Source organism: Callorhinus ursinus, unplaced genomic scaffold, assembly GCF_003265705.2.
Source record: "Callorhinus ursinus isolate GAN/ISIS: 27379988/994484 unplaced genomic scaffold, GSC_fseal_2.0 scaffold18, whole genome shotgun sequence".
NCBI classification, from domain to species: domain Eukaryota; kingdom Metazoa; phylum Chordata; class Mammalia; order Carnivora; family Otariidae; genus Callorhinus; species Callorhinus ursinus.
Window position 1 is genome coordinate 19,351,867 of NW_027397080.1, and position 23,286 is coordinate 19,375,152.

At 46.8% G+C, this 23,286-nt stretch overlaps 1 protein-coding gene across 3 annotated transcripts; it reads left to right on the plus strand.

Annotated features, from left to right (window-relative positions):
- Positions 1 to 49: 49 nt before the first annotated feature.
- On the plus strand, positions 50 to 23,260 carry CNR2 (cannabinoid receptor 2). Of its 3 annotated transcripts, none has more exons than XR_003205238.2 (2): positions 50 to 182; positions 291 to 452. XR_003205238.2 is itself a non-coding variant. In XM_025857005.2 (2 exons), the coding sequence occupies exon 2, from the start codon at positions 20,022 to 20,024 to the stop codon at positions 21,102 to 21,104; it is 1,083 nt and encodes a 360-aa protein (XP_025712790.1). In that variant the 5' UTR covers positions 50 to 182; positions 19,977 to 20,021; the 3' UTR covers positions 21,105 to 23,260. The 3 variants fall into 3 exon arrangements, 2 of the variants coding, with proteins under 2 accessions (XP_025712790.1, XP_025712792.1); XM_025857005.2 differs by lacking the exon at positions 291 to 452 and adding an exon at positions 19,977 to 23,260; XM_025857007.2 differs by lacking the exons at positions 50 to 182; positions 291 to 452 and adding exons at positions 12,246 to 12,288; positions 19,977 to 23,260.
- Positions 23,261 to 23,286: the final 26 nt, after the last annotated feature.

The following is a 23,286-nucleotide window of genomic DNA, read 5'->3' on the forward strand; positions in this document are numbered from 1 at the left end:
CAGAAGGCCAGACCTCCTCATGCTCACTCATCTGTGAGAAAGAGTAAAAGTGAGAGAAAGCTGACTTGGGGTGGCTGTTGAAGAGGAGCTCTGACCAGGACCCAGGGCCAGCTCCTAGACACACAACCGCCAGGACTCCTCAGCACCCAGCAGGGTCAGGGAGCTCAGCCAGAGACCACCCCGTGAGTAGCTTTCTGTTGTTGCTTTATTTGGGGCCTCTTCCTCATTTCAGAAAACCTGTGTTGTATGAAACCTGTGTTCCTACTTTACCCCTTCCCCGCCCCCCCCAGGGATGTAAGAAGCTGGGGGGCCTGTCTGGGGCCAGGAAATTGATACCATATGAGGAGGACTCCTAAGGTATGTGAGGACAACTCACAGGACGGCTCGGGGCTGGTGCGGGCCTCACCGTCAGACAGGACCACAAATCAGCACTCACAGAAGGAAGTAGTCACCGACATGCAGACAGCCTGATGGGGGCGGCTCAGTAGAGTTAGCACCACGCTAGACCCAGGAGGCCAGGGCTCCACTCCGTGGAGGTTCTGCTCAGCAGTGTTTACGAGTGTGCCCCGCACCAGCACCCAGGTGAATCTCAGCACTGGTCACTCCATGGCTCAAGAAAATCAGTCCCCCTCTTTCCCATTCAGCTTCCTCTTCTGAGAATCTTGGGCCCGAGACCAGCACTCATGGGCCTGTGGTGAGGGCTGGCGGGATGATGCTGGCACCGGATGGGTGTCCGGGCTCAGCAAATGGCTATGGTGGAGATTCTGATCTTCGCACCATCTGCCGCTGCTGGCGAGTGCAGATGAGGATGATGAGGCTGCAAGCTGTTTTTCCCTCGAATGCGTGGCAGGTGGACACCTTGAGAACACAAAGGCCAGGACTGAGGCAGAGGAGGGGCTCGAGAGGAATTTGGGTAGGCCCTGGGAGGCAGCGCCCCAACGACCCTGGCCCCAGCATTAATTTCTACCAATGAACCACATTTTGGTGGGTTAAGACCAGGTGGTTAAGGTGGGCAAAATGGTAGCGTGGCTCAGCTGAGCAGAGCCCTGCATGGTTCTCCTCCCTTCCCTCCTCATCGGGTTGCACCTGTCACTCTTACCCTGTGCTCTCAGATGTACGCAGAATGTTCTTTCGTTCATTCTTATTACAGCACCTTCAATGGGACTCACAGTTCTCACCCTACTGGGCTGGTCAAAGATGGAGTCTCGGTGTGTAGTGAGCTTCTCTCACTTTCCAGCATTGCACATCGAATCCTAGAGTCTCATACAGAGCACAGAACAGGGGAGGGCACCTGGCCTTCATGCCACCCTGGCTCCCCCTATGAGGGATGCCCATTGTCCAAAGGGATTTGATCCCCTGAAGTCCAGCCCTGTCCACTTCCCTCGTGCGCCTAGAGTCCAGATTCTTTGCCAAGATTTGAAACCACTGTGCCTTGGGTTTAAGCTCAGGATTGGGTTACCAGCCGGTAACTTCACCCAGAGGCCCCACCACCTCCCCAAGGCAGCAGAGCCCAGAATGTCAAAACTCAAGGGACCCGTGACCCTGGGACCATCTCTCCTGCATCCTTGGCTTTGGATCACTCTTCTCCCCAGCCACCTGGGACCCTGGCTTTACCTTCTCAGTGAACTCAGGTTTCCACAAAGAACAGAAAAAAAAGGGCTGTCTTCAGATAACTTCTGCTTTCTACCTCAACCCCTGCAAAACGTCCCTGGGCCAGGAGACACCAAGGCTGTTCTTGGAAGGGAGACAGGCAGCCGTATCTTACAGAGCAGGAAAATCAAGGCTCAGAGGCAATGGTGACTCATTCAAGGTCGCCTGGCCAAGGAAGAGTGCAGCCAGTGTCAAGTCCAGCTCTGTGGACTCCAAAATCTGTGCTATTGATCACAGGATCCTGTGGAAAACCCAAGTTCCCCTCACCAAGGCGTCAGGTGGCCTTGGATGAGCCACATCACCTTTTCTTTTTTTTTTAGATTTTATTTATTTATTTGAGAGAGGGAGCACGAGCAAGGTGAGAGGCAGAGGGAGAAGCAGACTCCCCGCTGAGCAGGGAGCCCGATGTGGGACTCGATCCCAGGACCCCGGGATCATGACCTGAGCCGAAGGCAGGCACTGAACCGACTGAACCACCCAGGCGTCCCTCACATGTAACCCGTAGTTTCTCCAACTCCAAAAATGAAGCAAAACATTACCAACCTGCCTCAAAGGGAAGCTCATTTATTTTCTTAAGTTCACGTTTACAGTGCATTCACTACATGCTGGAGCTCAGCACTGCTGCCTTGTCCAGTGCTCTCAACAGCCCTGAGAGAGACACACTGTCACCACCCACATCTGAGAGGTGAGAAAATGAAGCTCACACAGGATTAAGACCTTGCCCAAGGTCACATAGCTGGTGGTAAATGGCAAAGCCAAGCGTCAAACCTGGGGCTGTCTGAATGCAGAACTGGCTATACCGCAGTGAGAACCAGCTAGGGACACGGGCGTGGAGAGCTCCTCGAAAGGGCTAGGGTGCAAGGCACGCTCCAGGAACCATCAGCCTTCTTCCAGCTGAGCTCAGGAAAGAATTTAAGACCATTATTCCCTCTTCCCTCCATCTCCTCTGGAAAGATAGGGTCCACAGAGCATGGGGTGTATCCTGCCCCACCCCCAGGCAGTGAAGACCCCAAATGCCAAAGAAAGAAAAGGACAGATCAATGGGGTAGACCAGAAGGGGAGGATCCCCCCCACCCCCGCCCCGTCTCATTAAAGCCAAGTGTGGGAAAGAAGGCTGCCGGGATCCCATCCGAATCGGGAGAGTGTTGGTGAGACCTCTGGGCAGAAATGAGTTGGGTTGGGCGTCCTGTGGGCTTTGCTGCCTCTCTTCTCCTTCCCTACCTGCTCCTACTCCTACAGATGAGGCCCCCAATCTTCTGCTCACACAGTGAGTCAGAGGCGGCCCCTCCCACCACAGCTCCCCCCTCCCCTCTGCCCTTCTGTCCCTGGGGGGTTGGGTCCGCCCCAAAGTTCCTCTGAGAACTACAGCTGCGTTCACAGTGTGGCCTCTGCCAGACAGTGAATCCGTCCTCTGTGTGTCCCCGTGGATCTGTCTGGGTCCGGGGTGGGGGGGGTGTCTGATAGAGCTGAAAGCAGGGGATGAGAGCCTGCTGAGAACCGGGAGGGAGTGCAAGGTGTTTCATGGACCTTCTCCAAGACTTCACATGAGTCCTATCTTAATAGTACCCACTTGGCAGATGAGATCACCAAGGCTCAGTCACAGCAGGTAAATGGCAGAGACAAGACTCAAGCCCAGATCTGTGTTTTCACTACTTTCCGCTAGCTTTGCCCAACAGGGAGGGAGGTGTTCCAGAAGGTTCACACCAATCGAAGGTCATGGAGCTTGGTTCCATTTTTTTTAAAAATTAGTGAATAATTATTTTGCTACTTAAAAGATACTTTTCTCAGTGTGAGAGCTTTTTAGGATAAACAGAAGAATCAAAAGCAAAAGTTAGTGGTGATCAAACAAATGACGATCTAATTTCTCCCATCCAGGATGTTTATCATTTGGCCACTGCAGTGGCTTTGGCTGATACATGGTTTTACGTTGGTCTATTCTTCATCGTTTATTATTTAATTTATACCTTTAATGAACCAGTGATTAAAGTCAGGACGCAAAAGGAACTCTGATGTCAGAAACACAAGGAAATAAGGAGAAGGAAGCTGATACCTCCCCTGCAAATTTCCCTCAAGATTCATAAATCGTGTTTATCTGATCACATTTCTTACATAGCTTACCAGGGAAATTCTTGCACTTCCCAAAACTTCAAAGAGTGTTAAAAAGAGAAAATAATATGTGCTCTTTCATCACCTGTGTCAGACATAAAGGTGATCTACACCTGCAGGGCACATGGCAGAGAGATGCTTGCCTACAGAGACCTGAGATCTATTTTCTCTTGCATAAGACAAACATTAAGATTCTTCTAAAAAGGTACAAATCGGCTTTCTAAGCATCAGATGCCAGAATTTAAACCCTCCGGTCCTGAAAGTGATTTCCCTTCTCTTCTTACATCTCAGCCTATTTTAATGTCCATTTGGTCCCCCAATAAAACATCACTTCAAAATGTGTTCACCAACCATGCATTCTCTTCTGTCATTTATGTAAAGTAGATCAAGCACAGGTGCCACTTGGAAAGTGAGGAGAAGTTAGAATTTATCTTCACATATCATGCATATATTTTAAATGGTTTAAAATAAATGTGAGGGAAATTTTTGAACTGATACGCTTATTGAAAACAGTACATTTGACTTAAAATCGCTTCCTTCTTCACAGGCCATACAAAATCATGAAATGGCTCAACTAATTCCACTTGGGGTTTCTAACATGATATATTACTGTGAAACAGTTCCTGAGTCAGAAGAGACTGGAGACATTCCAAATATATTCTCATATATTTTATTTTACTCTTTCGTTTGGGGCATGATCCTCAAAGAGCCCAGCACATGGACAATAAACATAATGGCTAACATTTATTGAGGGTAGATTAAGTGTCAGCCAGGCACTGTGCTACTCACCTGCTACATGCCACCTTCCCCATTTACTCCTCACAACGGTGGAGGTACTTTCATCATCCCCATTTCACACATGAGGACGCTGAGGCTCAGGGAGGTGTGGCAATTTGCCCAAGAGACCACAGATGTAGTAAGAGACAGAATCAGAACTCACAACTGTGACTTAAGGCTGCCTCTTAAACCTCTGTCTGTAAATTCCTCCTTTTTTTTTTTTTTTTTAGATTTTATTTATTTATTTGAGAGAGAGAATGAGCAAGGGAGGGGCTGGGGGAGAGGTAGAAGCAGACTCTACGCTGAGCGTGGAGCCTGACACCAGATTTGATCCCAGGACTCCGAGATCATGACCTGAGCCGAAGTCAGACACTTAACCGACTGAGCCACCCAGGCTCCCCTTCTTATTCTCAGGCGCCTCTTCTTATTCTCAGCTGATCCTTATCTGTTTACTACCTCTCTTTACGGAAGCAGGAGACGGAAATCCAGGTCTCCTTGCAAGTTAGTGTACCAAGGGAATCAGTACACTGGGTCGGATCCCAAATTCCAGGCCAGAAATGGTAACATGCTTTCCTCTTCACCGCCCCGGGCCCCAAAGCAAACAGATGCACAAGTGCACGTTAATTCGTTCTATCACAAAGGGGTAGGGGGAGTGTGCGTGAGCATCACCTCCCCAGATGTCTGGCTCATCTCTGGCTTCTCCTCATCTCTCCATGGCCTGACTGCCCACACCACGTTTAATTCATTCATCAGCCTGCATCCAGCTATCCCTGGGATCTCTAGCCACTTTGTCACCACACAGACGTTAGTGGCCTTGAGCCTGTGAATCAGCCCCAGTTTCCCCAATTATAAAACGGGAGTGCTACCAGTGCCCTGGTTGGCTTGTCATGCAGAATATATGAGTTAATATGTCAAGTGCACAGAACAGTGTCCAGCACACAGTATACAACAAGCGCTCATTCAGTGTTACTTCCTATTATTGTCATGCTCACCACTGTGTTTCAAGAACTGTCCTCCACAGCTCTGTCACCCCACCACTCCCACCGCTGCTGGGAGAACCAGTCTGAATTGCGACCCCCACTGCTGCAACTAGAAAGAACCAGAATCAAGGTTAGGGCAGGGACCCCGCCCTTTAGGATCAGGGCCAGCCAGGAAGAAGTAGAGGAGGCTGGGGGACGCTGCAGGTGATTCTGAGTACCCACCACTCACTTAACCCTTGCCTACTCTCTGCTGTATAGAGAAGCCCCCTTGAAAATCCTCGTCATCAAACACCTCTCTGTTCCCTGGTTATATGGCCTTGTTTGCCTTACATGTTTGCCCTACAGAGAGCACTTCATGGCCAGAAGGGGTAACCAGCCACTTCCAGGTGTGATTTTAACAATGCTCCCTAGCTGGGGCACCTGGGGTGCCTCAGTCGGTGAAGCATCTGCCTTCGGCTCAGGTCATGATCCCAGGGTTCTGGGATCGAGCCCCGCATTGGGCTCCCTGCTCGGTAGGGAGTCTGCTTCTCCCTCTGCCTCTGCCCCTCCTCACTCCCCCCCCACACCCACTTGTGCTCTCTCTCTCTCTCAAATAAATAAATAAAATCTTAAAAAAAAAAAATGCTCCCTAACGCCCTCCCACTCCCACCTCCCCCACCCAACACACAGGCCACACCACACACTCTTCCCAGTGACTGAGAGCCAAGCTTTCACCCGTAGCAAGCTACCCTCAGGGTCAGGGAGATCCGTGAGCTGTGATCAGTCATTTAGACTTTACTGTGACTGAGGCTTCAAAATTTTCTGTAACAAGTTTTCTTTGAAAGAGAGGTAGAGGCCTTTTAATTCCTATTATAAAGATGAGGGTGAAGGGCAGAGATTCAGAGTGACATGCCCTGAGTCACAGGGGCGCTCCCTGCTGGGACAGAACTAAGACACATGTCATCAGACAGCCCATCCTGAGACCCTGAACCCTGGGATTTGGTGAAGCGGGAAACAGGGAACCTTATGCTACTCACAGAATTTCAAGGAGCCCCCCAGAAAGGATAGAGGTCCCCAGGAGAAAGCTGGAGGAGCCAGCTGAGCAACTGGGAGCAGAAGGTCTGATGATTATGGGCCTGAGCCTGGGTTCGAAGTGGGCTCTGCCCTTCTGTATGACCTCAGACAAGTCACTTCATCTCTGTGTGCTTCTGTCTCCACGTCTGCAAACAGAGGCCATGATAACAGTACCGCCCCTCCCTTGCATATGGTGAAGATTAGCTGAATTCACAAGCAAAGCCATGCTTGGCACATAGCAACCTGTTGGTATTAAGGCACGGTCGCCCACAATCCCACCCCCACGCACGTCTACAGCAGGGCAGGCAAGGCTCTGAAAGTCTTGTCCTGAGTCTTCTTGCCACAGATTTTTTGAGAATCACTTCTGAAATGCTAAGCCAGGCATGCCCTTCTTGCTGATATATACTCCAACAGCCTTCTTTCCCCCTGTAAAGAGATCCGTTGTGTCCCCTTTGAAAATCTTGAAGAAGGTCACCCTCCTTGAGGATTTTCACAAGTATTGAAAGAAGTCCTTCAACCAATTCATTCGTCAAATATTCATTGAGAAGCTACCTCGTGCCAGGCAGTGTGCCAGGCACTTGAGACACAGCAGTGAACAAAACAGACGATGAGCACCTGCTCCCTTGTGCTGAGATTCTACTGCACTAGCAGTTAATGGTGGTGCTGGAGGCCCTGGTTGGAGCAAACAGTCCAAGGAAGAAAGGATGAAAAGGAGAGGGAAGAGATTGTTGCTCAAAGTATGGGAGAGATACCCCTCCTTCCAGGCTGGCCACCAGCATAGTGGCCTAGTTATGAGTTCTGACTCTGTCACCTGCAAACTGTGTGACCTTGGGCAAATCTGTCTAGCTGAGCCTCAGCTTCGTCATCTTAAAATAAGGAAAGCAGTGCCTGGGTGGCTCAGTCGGTTCAGCGTCCAACTCTTGATTTTAGCTCAGGTCATGATCTCAGGGACATGAGATTGAGCCCCGCATCGGGCTCTGTGCTGGGCGTGGAGCTTGCTTGGGATTCTCTCTCCCTCTGCCCCTCCCCCCACCTCTCCCTCTCAAAAAAAGGTGGGGGGGGGATAAGACAATCTATCCACAAGTGCAATGTACAGGATAAAGGAGACAATACAGGTAAAAAGCCTCTTAGAGTGCCTGCCACAAAGAAAGTACTAAAGGACAGTGACAAATTCATTTTCTTTACCTACTTTAACCACAATGACATATGGCAACAGGCTGAATGCAGAAGCAGAGATGAGAATCCAGCTGCCAGACAATTAAGAGGTTGCCCTGAAAGAAATTCTCATTAAAAATATGTTATTTCTGTTAACATGTAATAGGTTCATTCAACATATTTTTTTAAGTTTTCAGTTTTATTTTCTAATACAGTAAATAGTTAAAGATGTAAACCTACCTCAACAAGAGCCCTTTAGGGTCTGGGTAACTTTTAGGAGGGTAAAGGGGTACTGAGATCGCAGAGTTCAAGAACTGCTGCTCCAGGCTTTCCTGAGCTGGCCTTCTCACACCTCCAGCTCGTCTGCAACCTAACAACACTCCCCTGTCCCGTGTGGTTAACTGCACAGCTTCCAAGTTGGAAGGACCCTTTGAGGTGTCATCAGAAACCCACTGGTGGTGCAGAGGGCATCCTGAGAAGAGGTGTTGCCTGAGGTTACCCAGCCATCACTCCCACCCCAGATGGGAGCCAGAATCCTGTCTCCCTGGCCCAGGGCTCTTGTCCAGACTGCAGGCTGACAGGTGTGGACTTCGTTAGCCCAGCCCTGTTAATAATCCATCAGGCTCCCCGGCACATTCCCAGCTTCACGTTCACTCAACTCCAAACATCCTGAATGGAAACAGGACCTTCTCCCTCTGCTCTCCTAACACTGTCCCACCCAACCCCCGTCTCTCAACCTTTCTCCTTGACCCCCCTCCACCAGCCCACGGGCATGACAGAGAGGACGTTGTCACTCTCGTTCAGTGCCAATTAGCAAAGAACTTGGGGAAGTGAGGAGAAAGCTGTAATATGCATGCATATCTTATATATATTGTCTCTATACTATATATTATAAATATATATAATCTGCCATCAGTGGAGGGCTTACTGTGTGTCAGGCACCGTATTAAGCATGATGCTATCTCAATTAATTCTTGTGCCTCACCACTACCGGTGGAGTATGTACTATTAGTTATTCCCATTTTACAGATGAAGAAACTGAAGAAAACAAGTGAATGACTTCATCTGAGGGCACAGAGCTAACACTTGGCTGTGCCAGGACAGGAAGTCAGGTCTGTCTGACTCCAAAGCCCAAGAGCCTGACTGGCAAATCCTTGGGGGTGAGGATATCAGGACTCCACCAGGTTGGTGGGGATAAGACTAAAATCTAGACCCGCTAATGTAGCGAGGGAGGCATTACTGAGTGAAATTCGTCCGAAGAGGAAAAGGCCAGAAAGAAAAACGATGTGATTGGCCTCTGGGGCTAAAGACCAAAGATTGCCTGCGCCTGTTGTTAGGGCAATCAACCTGGGCAGGGTCATACATTCGATCCTGTCCCTTTACCATCCTGACTCTGTCGTAGCACAAGGGCTCAAGTCCTAGCTTTACCCGTCCCTTGCTGCGAATTTGGGATGACGTGCCTTCTCTGAACCTGTTTGCTCAAGAAATGCTACCTGCCTCAGATAACAGTCACAAGCCCTCCCCCACTGTGCACACTGTCAAATATGACATGGGCATTATTAGTTCATTCTCTAAAAGGGAAGTTGGTGGAGAATAAGGTAGCTGAAAAAAGGAAGAAGATTTTTTTTTAAAGCCTCACTCTGTTCATCTACTTTATTTTTTTTTTAAGATTTTATTTATTTATTTGACAGAGAGAGAGAGAGTTAGCAAGAGCAGGAACACAAGCAGGGTGAGTGGGAGAGGGAGAAGCAAGGAGCCCGATGGGGGGCTCGATCGCAGGACCCCGGGATCATGACCTGAGCCGAAGGCAGACGCCTAACGACTGAGCCACCCAGGCGTCCCAGGAGGAAGATATTTTAAAAGACTCAACAAAACTGTCCTGTGGGGAGATTTCAGATTAGTTAGTTGATTACCAAGAATTAAAGAATGTGAAACAACAGGAAATGAATGAACAAGAGTGCAGGTTCCCGGGGCTCCCAGCAAGTTTCTTAAATCTCTGGACTGCAATTTCCTCATCTATAAAATACAGAAAATAATTATACCAGCTTTGCAGGGTTGTTTTGAGTTTTGTTTTGTTTTTTTAATGAGATAATGTGTGGAGAGCGCTAGTCCAAGGCCAAGCCTCATCAACATTATCCTCCGATCGTCTTTTCAAATAGCAGTGCTGGGGAGAGGGAGAGAAAGTGACTTCTCCAAAGAACCAAAGGGTGCCAGAGCCAGGCTCAAACCCTGAGCATCCGGTTCCAACTTGGAACCCTTTTCTTTCCACCATATCACACAAAAACACACTGCAGTTCACTCAGGCACCCGTGCTACTGCTTAATTGTTTTACATCATTATTTAATCAGCACATCAAGAATTCAGGTAGTAATAATTTCCCCAGTCACAGATGAAGAAACTGAGGCTCAGAGAGTTTGAATAAGTTGCCCCCAGGTCACACAGCCCACCCAAGGCAGGGCTGGGATGTGAAGCCAGCGAGGTTTCATTCCAAAGCCTTGGCCCTTAACCTTTGCTACAGTGGAAAGAGGCTTCAGGCACCATTTAGCTTAATTCCTCCCAGGTGGGAGGCTGGAGATGCTACAGACAGATGAGGAAGAAAGGTCCAGGGAGAATGAATGTCCAGACAGCAGGTGGTGGCCCCAAAGACTCCTGGGTGGGAGTGATGAATGGTGAGTGGACAGCGGACTTGGGATGGAATCTTCCAGCCCCACAGGACAGACTCATGAGAAGTGAGTTTCTTTTTTTTTTTTTTAAGATTTTATTTATTTATTTGAGAGAGAGAGAATGAGAGAGAGAGAGCACATGAGGCGGGGGGAGGGTCAGAGGGCAAAGCAGACTCCCTGCCAAGCAGGGAGCCCGATGCGGGACTCGATCCAGGGACTCCAGGATCATGACCTGAGCCGAAGGCAGTTGCTTAACCAACTGAGCCATCGAGGCGCCCGAGGAGTGAGTTTCTTTGCCAACCACTAGACGTTTGAGAACGGCCTTAATGATGATCCTTTGTGCCAATTCTATAAATTACAAATTCTTTCCTTAAACGACTTGAGGTGGCCTATATTATGAATTAGGGCAGTAGAAATAAAAGCAAAGCATTAGAAACAACTAAAAAAAGAAGAAGAAGAAATGGATCAGGAACCAACCTTAGTTCTGAGCTTCCTGGCAGCTGACAGAAAAGAAAACACAAAGTCTCTCTGAAGAAGCCTGCTTTTTTCCCAATGGACATTTGTTCATTCATTCATTCATTTATTCATTTATTCAATAAGTTGATTTCAAAATATCTAAGTGCCTACTTTATGCCAGGTCCTGTACTCAAATGCTGGAAATCCCAGGAAAAATGTATTAAAGAAATTGGTCTCGGGCACCTGGGTGGCTCAGATGGTTAAGCGTCTGCCTTCGGCTCAGGTCATGATCCCAGGGTCCTTGGATGGAGTCCTGCATCCGGCTCCCTGCTCAGCGGGGAGCCTGCTTCTCCCTCTGCCTCTCTCTCTCTCTGTGTCTCTTATGAATAAATAAATAAAATCTTAAAAAAAAAAGAAATTGGTCTTGGGGGCACCTGGGTGGCTCAGTTGTTAAGCGTCTGCCTTCAGCTCAGGTCACGATCCCAGGGTCCTGGGATCAAGCCCCACATCGGGCTCCCTGCTCAGCGGGAAGCCTGCTTCTCCCTCTCCCACTCCCCCTGCTTGTGTTCCCTCTCTTGCTGTGTCTCTCTCTGTCAAGTACATAAATAAAATCTTTAAAAAAACAAAACAAAACAAAACAAAAAACAAAGAATAGAAGGTTGACGGTGATCCATGCAGCAGGACTCAATGAGTTTCATCCACCTGGGGGGGTTGGGGGAAATCGGAGAAGGCTTCCTGGAGAAGGTGGCCTTAATATAGGACCTGAAAAAAAATAGATAAGATTTGGGCAAAAGACAATAGCCTATAGCCCAAAATTCCAGAGAATTTCCTTGCAACTTACAGCCAAGTGCTATTAAGCATCAAGGGGAACTGCGAGAAGAAATGTGGAAGGAAACCCCCATGATTCCCTTCCTACAGCTGGACACAGCACCAAGAGCCCAGCCTGCTGGGAAGCAGGTCAAGAAGGTCATGCAGGTTAAACAGGTTTTTATTTTTATTTATTTTTTTACAGTTTTATTTATTTAAGTAACCTCTACACCTGATGTGGGGCTCAAACTCACCACCCCAAGATCAAGAGTCACCCGCTGCTCCGACTGAGCTAGCCAGGTGCCTCCAAACAGGTTTTTGTGTTCGTGATGGCTTGGCCTTCATGGTGGTAAAATGTCAGCTGAGAATCAATGGAGGGCTTTTATCTGCCTCAGCTCTCAGGCTGTAAAATCCTATAGACTAACTCAATTGAGTCACTTCCTGCCTTTCACTGGACATGTGCTGGAGGGCAGGCACAGTGCCACAAATTTAGTAAACCTCTGTTACTTATTCTGCACAACAATGTGATATGGGTGGTATTTCTCCCAGTGTACAGATGAATGAAACAGAGGCCCAGAGAGGTGAAGTAACTTGCCCAATTTCACACAGCCCATAAAGTAGAGAGCTGGATTTGAATCCAGGTAGGTCTGGTTGCAAAACCTGCTGCAACACTGGGATTCAATGTGGTGAATATCCAGGAGGAGACCTAAGAAATCACCAAGTCTACCCACCTGGCTTTAAACACCAGGAATGCAGGGGCAGCTTGTTACTACGACATTCATTTTCTTTCCTTTTTTTTTTTTTTTTTTTAAAGATTTTTTTTATTTGCTTGACAGAGAGAGAGATAGCGAGAGAGGGAACACAAGCAGGGGGAGTGGGAGAGGGAGAAGCAGGCTTCCTGCCGAGCAGGGAGCCCGATGCGGGGCTCGATCCCAGGACCCCGGGATCATGACCTGAACCAAAGGCAGATGCTTAACGGCTGAGCCACCCAGGCGCCAACTATGGCCTTCATTTTCACTTCACACTTTCAGTTCAGGTAGGAAAACCCCCCAGGGGCAACCCCCTACTCCCTCCCACCCCCATGCCCCTCACCTGAAGGTTCCCTTCCCACGCCCTCAGCCTAAGTCAGGCTGCAGGCTGCGGGGCACCCGCCGAGCACGGACAGACACGCTGTCTGAGAGAGCGTGTCAGGTACTTTGGGGGCTTTGGCATTGTTCTTAGGTGGGGATGGCACTTGGTTGGTGGGTCGGTTCTCTTTTAATCATCCTTTTGTACTGAGGTCACAAAAAGGTTTTGTGTGCCTCGGTGCTTCCCACTATTTGGAACTCTCCTGACACAGGGATAAAAAATATGAACCCTTTCCCCTGACAAAGGCACAGATGTAAAGTCTTTGGCACACCTGGGAAGGATGGAGACCCCATCACAGCTGACCCAGTGAAAAAGCCCCAGGAGAGGCCATCCGCCAATTGGTTTTTACAAGGAGAATGGGACAGGTATTGTCCTTGTCATTTGGTATGTAAGAAAAGGGGCTCAGAAAGTTGAAGGGACTTGCCCAGAGTCACATGACCAGCCATGGCAGAGGGTGGAACTAAGTGCCCCTGCAGAGTCTCCCTCCATGCTGGGTACTCAGATGCATCCTTGCCCTGGAAGGAGGCCCGTCTGAGGAGCCAGATACTCTGATTCCAGAAGGTATTTCTATCTGCCCACAGGGAAACCAGGCAGGAAGCTGGGTTTCCTGTTGCTCTGTGCATCCTATTGCTGTCGGATGTTGTCTCGTTAGGCCCTCCAACCAAAGGCCTGCATTTCCTGCCCTTAACCTAATCTGGACACCACCACAGGTCAGTGGCCACACCAGACCTGGGTGAAGCTCAACATGCCAGCAGCCACCACGCTGGCATCCCTTTTCTAGGCCGGACTCGGCATGGGGTAAGCCATTCCCGGATGGGAGGGGGCTGTTTTCTAAGGGAACTATGGAGAGCGGGGGAGTTTGGCTGGGGCAGCTGGGTGCAGGGAGGAAGCTTCCAGAAATGGCAGGGTGGGGACATGGGAACTGAGAAAGCCTTGCACTGTCTGTCACTCATTCGTGACTAGGGCTGAGAACTAAACTGGCACTGTTTCCTGTCTCAGCTCAGGTGTGACTTTGGCAACACTCAGCAATTGCTCTGTCTCAGGCCAACGCCCCTTCTCAGCTTCTGTGGGCAGGGTCACCTCTGCGCCTACAGAGCAAGGGTCTTGTCTTCTGATTTGGGGGATGTGAAATCTAGTTCCAGCTCCACTGCCGTTTTGTTGGGTGACATCAGGAGACTACATCCCCACCCTTGGACTGTTTTTTCGATGCTAAAATGATGGAGCTGAATTAGATGAGGTTTTCGATCTGCTCCTCAGACTGCCTTGAAGAGAGGGCATGGGTGATATGAACGCAGATTTTACCTGACTTAGGAATAGGGGTTCCATTGATTGTAAAAATTGTTCTGCTCTCTTAAAATTTTTAAAAACAGGGGTGCCTGGGTGGCTCAGTTGGTTAAGCGTCTGCCTTCGGTCAGGTCATCATCCCGGGGTCCTGGGATCGAGCCCCACATCGGTCTCCCTGCTCAGCAGGGAGTCTGCTTCTCCTACTCCCTCTGCCATTCCCCCTGCTTGTGTGCTTACTCTCTCAATCTCTCTTTCTCTCTCACTCTCTATCTGTCAAGTAAATAAATAAAATCTTTTCTAAAAAATGTAAATATACTGGATTATAATAAGGACTGCCATTTATCGAGCTCTTGGGATATGCCAGGCATATTATTCTTAATAACCTCACACAGTACGTGAATTATCCCCATTTGAAGATGCTCATAATAATAATAATAAGCACTTCCATGTATTACATTAATTTACTTAAATCCTTACAAAACCCATCTTACAGATGAGAAATGGGAAACCCAAGGCATTTGGTATCTTGAACAAGGCCACCACGTTGGAATTTCAAGCTACAGGATGTGCTGCCCTCCCCCATACACTCTTACTTGGGGTCCACTCCATTTGAGGCAGCCCCTTTCCATCCAAATAGGGTTCATTCATTAGGGAGTTTTTGAGCACCTACTGTGTGTAGGCATTGTGCAAGGCACTGAAGACCCAGAAATAATGAAGGCCCAGTCTCTGACCTTGACAAGCTGTGGGGCCTTTGCCAAGTGGTTTAATATCTCCGAGCATGCTTTATCTGTGAAATAACAATACCCATAATTTTTATTTTATTTTATTTTATTTTTTAGATTTTATTTATTTAGAGAGAGAGAGCACAGCCGGGGGTGGGGAGGGACGGAGAGAGAGATCTCAAGTAGATTCTGCGCTGAGCATGAAGCCTGACCTGGAGCTAGAACACAGGATCCTGAGATCACGACCTGAGCTGAAGTCAAGAATCTACTGCTTAACCAACTGAACCCCGCAGGCGCCCCTTATTTTATTAAGTGAGCTCTACACCCAATGTGGGGTTGGAACTTCCAACCCTGAGATCAAGAGTCACATGCTATATTGACTGAGCCAGCCAGGCACCCCAATACCCATAATTTTTATATTATAAAGTTGTATGGATTACATTAGATTGTGGCTGTGTAAATTACTTTGTAGAATTTAAAGTCCATACAAATGTTGGTTAGTTCCGTTATTAATCTGGTTGGAGAAAAGCCTAGTGAGGAACTGGTTACAAACTAAGCACGGTAGGGCGGGGAGCTTCCTGAGTGACAGGGCATCAGGGAAGGCTTCACGGATTGAAAGATGAGTCCAGACGCAAGGTCAAGAAAGAAGGTTGGCCAGAGAAAGGAAGCCTGGGACGAAGGTGTGAGCAAAATGGCAAGAAAGTAGAACTATCTGGGAAATGGTAGAGCATCCGGTGGAGCACGGGGAACTGGGCGGGGCTTCCGGCAGCGGCAACTAGGCAGTATGCCCTCCCCTGGCTGTCCACGCCCAGTACACCATGTTGGCGTGGGCCCGCGCTGACCCTTTAAGACACAACGGGAGACACCTGTCATTTACAATTTCCTAGTTGCCACACTATAAATAAATAAATAAATAAATAAATAAATAAATAAATAAATAAATAAATAAATAAATAAATAAATAAAAGGAACAAGAGAATAAAATGAACACTCTCGTAGCCGTCTCTTCGGTCACACGTGTCAGGGTCCCTTGCGAGCATATTCCCAGGAGTGGAGCTGATGCATCCAAGGGCGGAGGCACGTGGACCACACCAGATTTTGCTGAACTGCTCTCCAAAGTGGTTGTGCCAACTTACCCCTTCCCTGGGCAGCGCTGAAAGTCCTCCTTGGTCCGCGCCTTCTCCAGCACTCTATCATCAAGTTGAGTTTTTTTACCAATCTGATGGGAGTGAAACTTGCATTTCTGTGGTTGCTACTGAAGTTAAACAACTTTTCAAAGGATCATCGACCATTGCTCTTTCATGCCGTTATTATTCTTCTGTGTGGGTTCTCTTTTTTCTTCAGAAATCTAATGGAGGTTTGACTGTTTCATTATTTTTTCAAAAAACTGGCTTCAGTCTTTCCAGTTTTTTCTAGTCTCCATTGCTTTCCTATGTCATTAATTTCTGGTCTTATTATTTCTGTCTTCTTCCTTCTTTGTGTTTACACTGTTGTTCTTTTTCTAATTTTGTGATGTTTAGCACATTCGTCTTTTTTCTTTTCTAATATGAGCACAAAGGGCTATACATTTCCTTTTCGTTGATGCTCAGATATATCCCACAGATTTTAATGTTACAATTCTAAGTATTTCCTAATTCCCTTTAGGATTCTTTGACCCAAGAATTATTCAGCAGTGTGTTTTTAAAGCTTTGTATTTATGAAGTTTGTTATGTTGTTTAAGTTCTTGATATTTTTAACAAATTGCACTGTGGTCAGAGAACATGGTTTGTATGTTACAGATTATTTTAAATTTATTGAAATCTACTTTTCACCCAAGACTTAGTCAGAATTTATTGACATCTACTTTTCACCCAAGACTTAGTCAGTTTTGATAAATGTCCACATTTGCTTGAAAACAGTGTGTATTCTCCAGTTATTGGGTGCTGAGTTCTATATAGGATTATTTAATCCAGGTTGGTTTTTTTTAAGATTTTATTTATTTATTTGAGAGAGAGAGAGAACACATGAGAGGGGGGAAGGGTCAGAGGGAGAAGCAGACTCCCTGCCGAGCAGGGAGCCCGATGCGGGACTCGATCCTGGGACTCCAGGATCATGACCTGAGCCGAAGGCAGTCGCTTAACCAACTGAGCCACCCAGGCGCCCTTAATCCAGGTTGTTAATTGCATGTTCAGATCTTATACATTCTATTAATTAGTATGTTGTCTGCTTAATCTATCAGCTTCTGAGAAAAAAATGCTAGAATCAGTCACTATTCAATTTCATTTCACTTCAAGTCCAAAATTATTTATTGAGTACCTATTATGTATCAGATACTATTCTAAGACCCTATATCAGAGGACAAAATAGTTCCTTGACCTCACGGAACTTAGATGCTAGTAGAATAAACAGACAACAAACAATAAAACATAATAAATAGCTAAGTTTCGTAGGGTAAAGTATATGTCAGAAGGTGATAAGTGATATGGGGGGAAAAACATAGAGCAGAGTGAGGGAGACCAGAAGAGCAGGAGTGTGGGGTGAGTTTCTGTATTAGAGTGGTAGGAAAGATGTCATTGAAAAGGTAAAACTTGAGCCAAGACTTGGAAAAGGTGAGAGCCTGAATCAAGCATATATCTAGGAAAAGAGTGCTCAGGCAGAGGGAACAGCCAGTGCAAAGGCCCTGTGGCAGGGGGTTGGACCCATCAGGCAGCCAATGTGGCTAAAGCTGGCTGACCAAGGAAAGCATGATATTAAGGAGATCAGAGAGGTGATAGGGCCAGAACACATAAAGCCTTCTAGGCCACATAAGTACCTTGTTTGGCTTTTACACTAAATGAAATGGGCCCTACACACAGTTTCGGACAGAGGAGTAGCATGATCTGACGTATTTTAAAGGGATCAGTCTAGTTGTTGTGCTGAAATTAGACTAAAGATGGGTCTGGTTAAAAGCAGGGAGCCCAGTTAGTAAACTATCAAAGTCAACCAGGTAAGAGATGATGCTTGATTTTTAAAAGCCTAAGATAGCCTAAATAAAGCTTCATCTCCATCTCTTTCTTGGCTTATGTTACTGTCATTCACAATTTTACTTCCATTTTGTTTTTATACCTTCCAAATCAGTCATTAGCATTATTATTATTGCTTTATATAGACATTTGTTTTTACTTACTCATACATTTAGAAACTTATTCACTCACAATTCCTTCTTGCCTTTCTGTTCTTCCCTCTATGAAGAATTTCCTTCTGCTGATGGCATACCCTTTAGATGTTCCTTCAGTAAAGGTCTGTTTGTCAACAACTCTACTTGTATTTCTTTAGTTTGAGTTATAGTTTAGTTCCACTCCCCCCCCCCTTTCTTCTGGCTTCTGTTGTTGATGTTGGAAAATCTGGTTTTAAGTTTCATTATGATTCATTTGCTGGTATTGTGTCTTTTCCCTCTGATTGCTTTTAGTTTTTTTCTCTTTGTCTTTGGTGTTCTGAAGTTTTATTATGATATATATGATAATTCCACAAACTAACGTGGAATTAGTTTGTTTTTAAAATTCTGCTTGTAGGGGCACCTGGGTGGCTCAGTTGGTGAAGTGTCTGCCTTCGACTCAGGTCATGATCCTGGGGTCATGGGATCAAGCCCCGTGTCAAGCTCCTTGCTCAGCAGGGAGCCTGTTTCTCCCTCTCTCTCTGCCCCTCTCCCCTGCTTATGTTCTCTCTCTCTCTCAAGTAAATAAATAAAATCTTAAAAAATAAATAAAATAAAATAAGATTCTGCTTGTAGTTCACTGTGATTTCTGAATCTAAGGAGAATTTTGGACAATTCTCCACTCTCAGCAACCCCCTCTATGGCCTCCCCAAAGCCCACCCCCACTTCTATTTTTCCCTTCTGAAACTCCATTTGGAGATATTTTAGGACTTTTCATTCAATCCTTAACCTCTCTTTTATCTGTCCCATCTCTTCGTCTTTTTGTGCTACGTTTTGAGAAATCTCTTCAGATCTACCTTCTGGATCAATGCTGTCCAACTAATCTGTTCTGTTCTTTCGCCTACATTTAAGGGTTCTTTTTTCAAAGACTTTATTTTTCACTTCTAGAAATTCTACTTGATTCTTTCTCAAATCTGCCTAGGCAGTCTCCCATAATGTACTCATGGTTTTGATTCCTTATTGTTTAAGTACATTAAACATATTCCCAAGAATGACATGAAGTCCTTGAAAGTCCCATTCTACTGTCTGACATTTCTGTGAACTCTTGTTCACATGTCCTTATACATTTTGTTATTTTGCATTGGGAGCTCAAATTCCATGGGCCGCTTCATGTGGGAAACTTGTGTGACCTGGCTAGAAAGTATATTCCTCTGAAAAAATTTCAAGTTTGCTTTCTAATAGTCTCTAATGATGTCCCATACAATATTTGGGTGCTCTGGTTTGGTGTTTCTCAATATTTAGAACATACTTACAAAAAAAAAAAGATTAGTTATCTGACATTCAGATTTATCTGGATTCTTATATTTTATCTGTCAATGCTGCTGGTGTGAAGCCAAAGTCTTGTCTTTGTTGTTAAAACTTCAGCATCTTGGGTGCCTGGGTGGCTCAGTTGTTAAGCGTCTGCCTTTGGCTCAGGTCATGATCCCAGGGTCCTGGGATCGAGCCCCGCATCGGGCTCCCTGCTCAGCGGGAAGCCTGCTTCTCCCCCTCCCACTCCCCCTGCTTGTGTTCCTGCTCTCGCTGTGTCTCTCTCTGTCAAATAAATAAATAAAATCTTTTAAAAAATTAAAAAATAAAAATAAAACTTCAGCATCTTACTTATCAAAGTGGGCACACAGAACAAAACAGAACAGAATACCAATGAAAAAATCCCCTTCATCTCATCATTCTGGCTTCCATTTTTTCTTGGTTTTGATTTCCTCTTGGTTTTTGGCCCTTGGAGATTTCTCTTACTTTCAAAGGGAAGTCTCAGGATTGGTCTTTTTGGAAACAAAAGACTAAAATCCTCACAGGCCACTTCTGCTTCTTGAATTCCCACATACCTCTCCTAAGGCAATCAGGAAGGAAGATCTAGTGACCCAGTAGAATGGAAAGAGGGCAAAATATAAAGGAACAAAATATAAATTGCTATTTCAGTATACGATTCATCTACACAGGTAAAGGGTTTGTCTAGAGCTATTGGTTGTGTGAAGTCATTATTGCGCTAATTGAAAAAGACTCCTTTCTTCTCATTGTACTACAGCAAAGGCTTCTTGGCAAGCCCAACAGGAGCCAAGGGACCCACCACATGGAGAGACGCTGGGTGATGGAGGCAGCCAATGGCTGTAAGGATGGCTTGGATTTCAACCCCATGAAAGAGTACATGGTCCTGAACAGTTCCCAAAGGATAGCTGTTGCGGTGCTGTGTACCTCCCTTGCCCTGCTAAGTGCCCTGGAGAATCTGGCTGTGCTCTACCTGATCCTGTTCTCCCACCGGCTCCGCAGGAAGCCCTCATACCTGTTCATTAGCAGCTTGGCTGTGGCTGACTTCCTGGCCAGTGTGATCTTTGCCTGCAACTTTGTGAATTTCCACGTCTTCCATGGCATGGATTCCAAGGCTGTCTTCCTGCTGAAGATTGGCAGTGTGACCATGACCTTCACAGCCTCTGTAGGCAGTCTACTGCTGACCGCCATTGACCGCTACCTCTGTCTGTGCTACCCACCTACATACAAAGCCCTACTCACCCGGGGGAGGGCACTGGCAACTCTGGGGATCATGTGGGGCCTCTCAGCATTGGTCTCCTACCTGCCCCTTATGGGATGGACTTGCTGTCCCAGTCCCTGCTCTGAGCTTTTCCCCCTGATCCCCAATGACTATCTCCTGGGCTGGCTCCTGTTCATTGCCTTCCTCTTCTCTGGCATCATCTACACTTATGGGCATGTCCTCTGGAAGGCCCATCAACATGTATCCAGCTTGGCTGAACACCAGGACAGGCAGGTGCCAGGAATGGCACGAATGAGGCTGGATGTGAGGTTGGCCAAGACCCTGGGGGTGGTGCTGGCTGTGCTTTTCATATGCTGGCTTCCGGTACTGGCCCTCATGGTCTACAGCCTGACTACCACCCTAAGCGACCAGGTCAAGAAGGTCTTCGCCTTCTTCTCCTTGCTCTGCCTTGTCAACTCCATGGTCAACCCCATCATCTATGCCCTGCGGAGTGGGGAGATCCGCTCCTCTGCCCACCACTGGCTGGCCCAGTGGAGGAAACATCTGAGGAGACTCGGGCTTGAAGGAAACAAAGAAGTCCCAAGGTCCTCAGTCACTGAGACAGAGGCTGATGTGAAAATCACCCCATGGCCAGATTCCAGAGGACTAAACTTTTCTGAATGCTGATGAGTCCTCTTTCACAGTTTTAAACAGAGTCAGAATCATTTCACTCCCTGGAGGAGAGAGAGCAGCCTTGATCCTATTGTCTTACTTGAGCCAGGCCCCAGGGGCTTGGACACTTACCCCTTTTCGCTGATGACTGACGGTAATGACCCTGGCAGGTAGCCTGTCCATGCCTATTTGCACACAGACTGTTGGATAGCTAGGCCCTGTGAAGACTGGTGCTCAAGCGAGAGGCTTGAGCGGGCTCAGTGCACGTTTGGGTTAGGAGAACCTCCCTAACAAGATGGCCTAGTGCTTGCATCCTTCAGAGACCACAGGAGCCAGATGGAGCCTTCAGGCTCAGCAATGAGGGACTCAGAGGAAATCTGAGAAGATGAATGGATTATTTTCCTGGCATCTCAAGATGTCAGATGGGATGGCTGGCCAACCCCGTTCTTGCTTGATTGTTGGGACCTCCTTGGCTCTAAGGCAACAAAAGACCCCATTTTCTGGTCACCTTTTCCTACTGAGGATCAAAAACTTTGATACAATAAGGATCAAGGATGTTGATCCACCTCTTTCACAGCTAATTGACAAGCCTCTAGTTCAAGGAATCTTGTTATTAGGGCAATGGCCCCCCTTGACATCCTGATAATCTCCATTCACAGCCACGGTGACCTCCTAGGTCCCTGGGGAATACAGGGGAGGCTGGGACTGGTTGAGACACAGAATTTTCAGAGAATTTTGTGGACCTTCTGAAGTCCTTCCACTGGAAGCAGGCAATGGCCCAGTCTAACTTCAAGAAAAAGGAAGACATTCACTAAGATTTCATAAACCCCCAAATTGTTCCCAGTTGCCCCTCAGTTCAGCTCCTTTGTCTCCTCCGCACCCATATAACAAAAAATAAACAGAGCAAGTGGGAGGAGGGGGAAATTCCGTTACTACGTGCCAAGCATGGGACTGACATCCCACAGTCCATTATCTCCAGCAAGAACATAGCCCCATGCTTTTGAAGATTCCAGGACATCCATATTTTACTTATCAGGGAAGGTAGGTTCCTACCAAAGCAGCTTACTTAAAACAATAGGCTAGAGAAATTGTTGGTGCGGAGGATAACAGAGGAATTCTAATGCAATTATGTGGGACCATAGAATAAAAGGAAAGGTATTGATTAAACATGAATATTAAAAATATTCATTTACTATTTACAAGACAAGGTGTCCACTCTTTATTCACTAATGCACCCCTCTCACAAATACATGCCAGGCTTTGTGCTAGGTCCTGGTTGTGCAGCCATAAACGAGACTCTGCCCCTGTCTAATGGGGCTTACATTCTACATTCTAGTGGGAAGACAGCCACTAAAGAAGATAATTACTGGTGGTACAATGAAGGAAATCATCCAGGTCATATGATAGGGATTCATTGAGGCAACTTTAGGTAGGGTAGACCTACTGTGTGCTCTGGACGTAAATGCCACAGCTGGCTTTTATAGAATCTTTACTATGTGCCACGCACTGGGATAAGTGCTTTCAAATGAAGTGTTTTACTTAGTCTCCACAATAACTGACCGCAAGGGTCCTGGTACCCTCATTTTATGGATAAGGAAACATTTAAGAGGCAAAATCACTTGTCTGAGATCACACTGCTGATATGTACCCAAAGCTGGGGTTTCCACAGCCTGCCGCCTTTACCATTAACCTCTTGGCTTGGTTCAGCCAAATGCTGCTTGATTACGAATAATGCTTGATTTCTATAACATCAGATTGCTGCAATCTTAACTCACCATTTTTTCTCAACCTACTTCATTTTATGTCCTGCTCAGTTGGTGGAACATGCCACTCTTGATCTCGGGGTTGTGAGTTCGAGCCCCATGTTGGGTGGAGAGATTACTTAAAAATAAAAATCTTTAAAAAAACATTTTTCCACCAAGTGGCCTAAAACAAGAGAAACTTATTCTTTCATGGAAGCTTCTGGAAGCTGGAAGTCCAAAATCAAGGCATCACCAGGGGCACGCTCCCTGCAAAGTTTCAAGGAGAGTATCCTTCTTTGCTTCTTCCGCCTTTTGGCAGCTCCCGAAGTTCTTCAGCTTATGGCAAGATAACTCCAATCTCTACCTCAGTCTTCATAGGACACTCCTCTCCCCACCTTATCTCTTGGTGTCCTCTTTTAAGGATGTCAATCATTGGATTAAGGCACATTCTAATC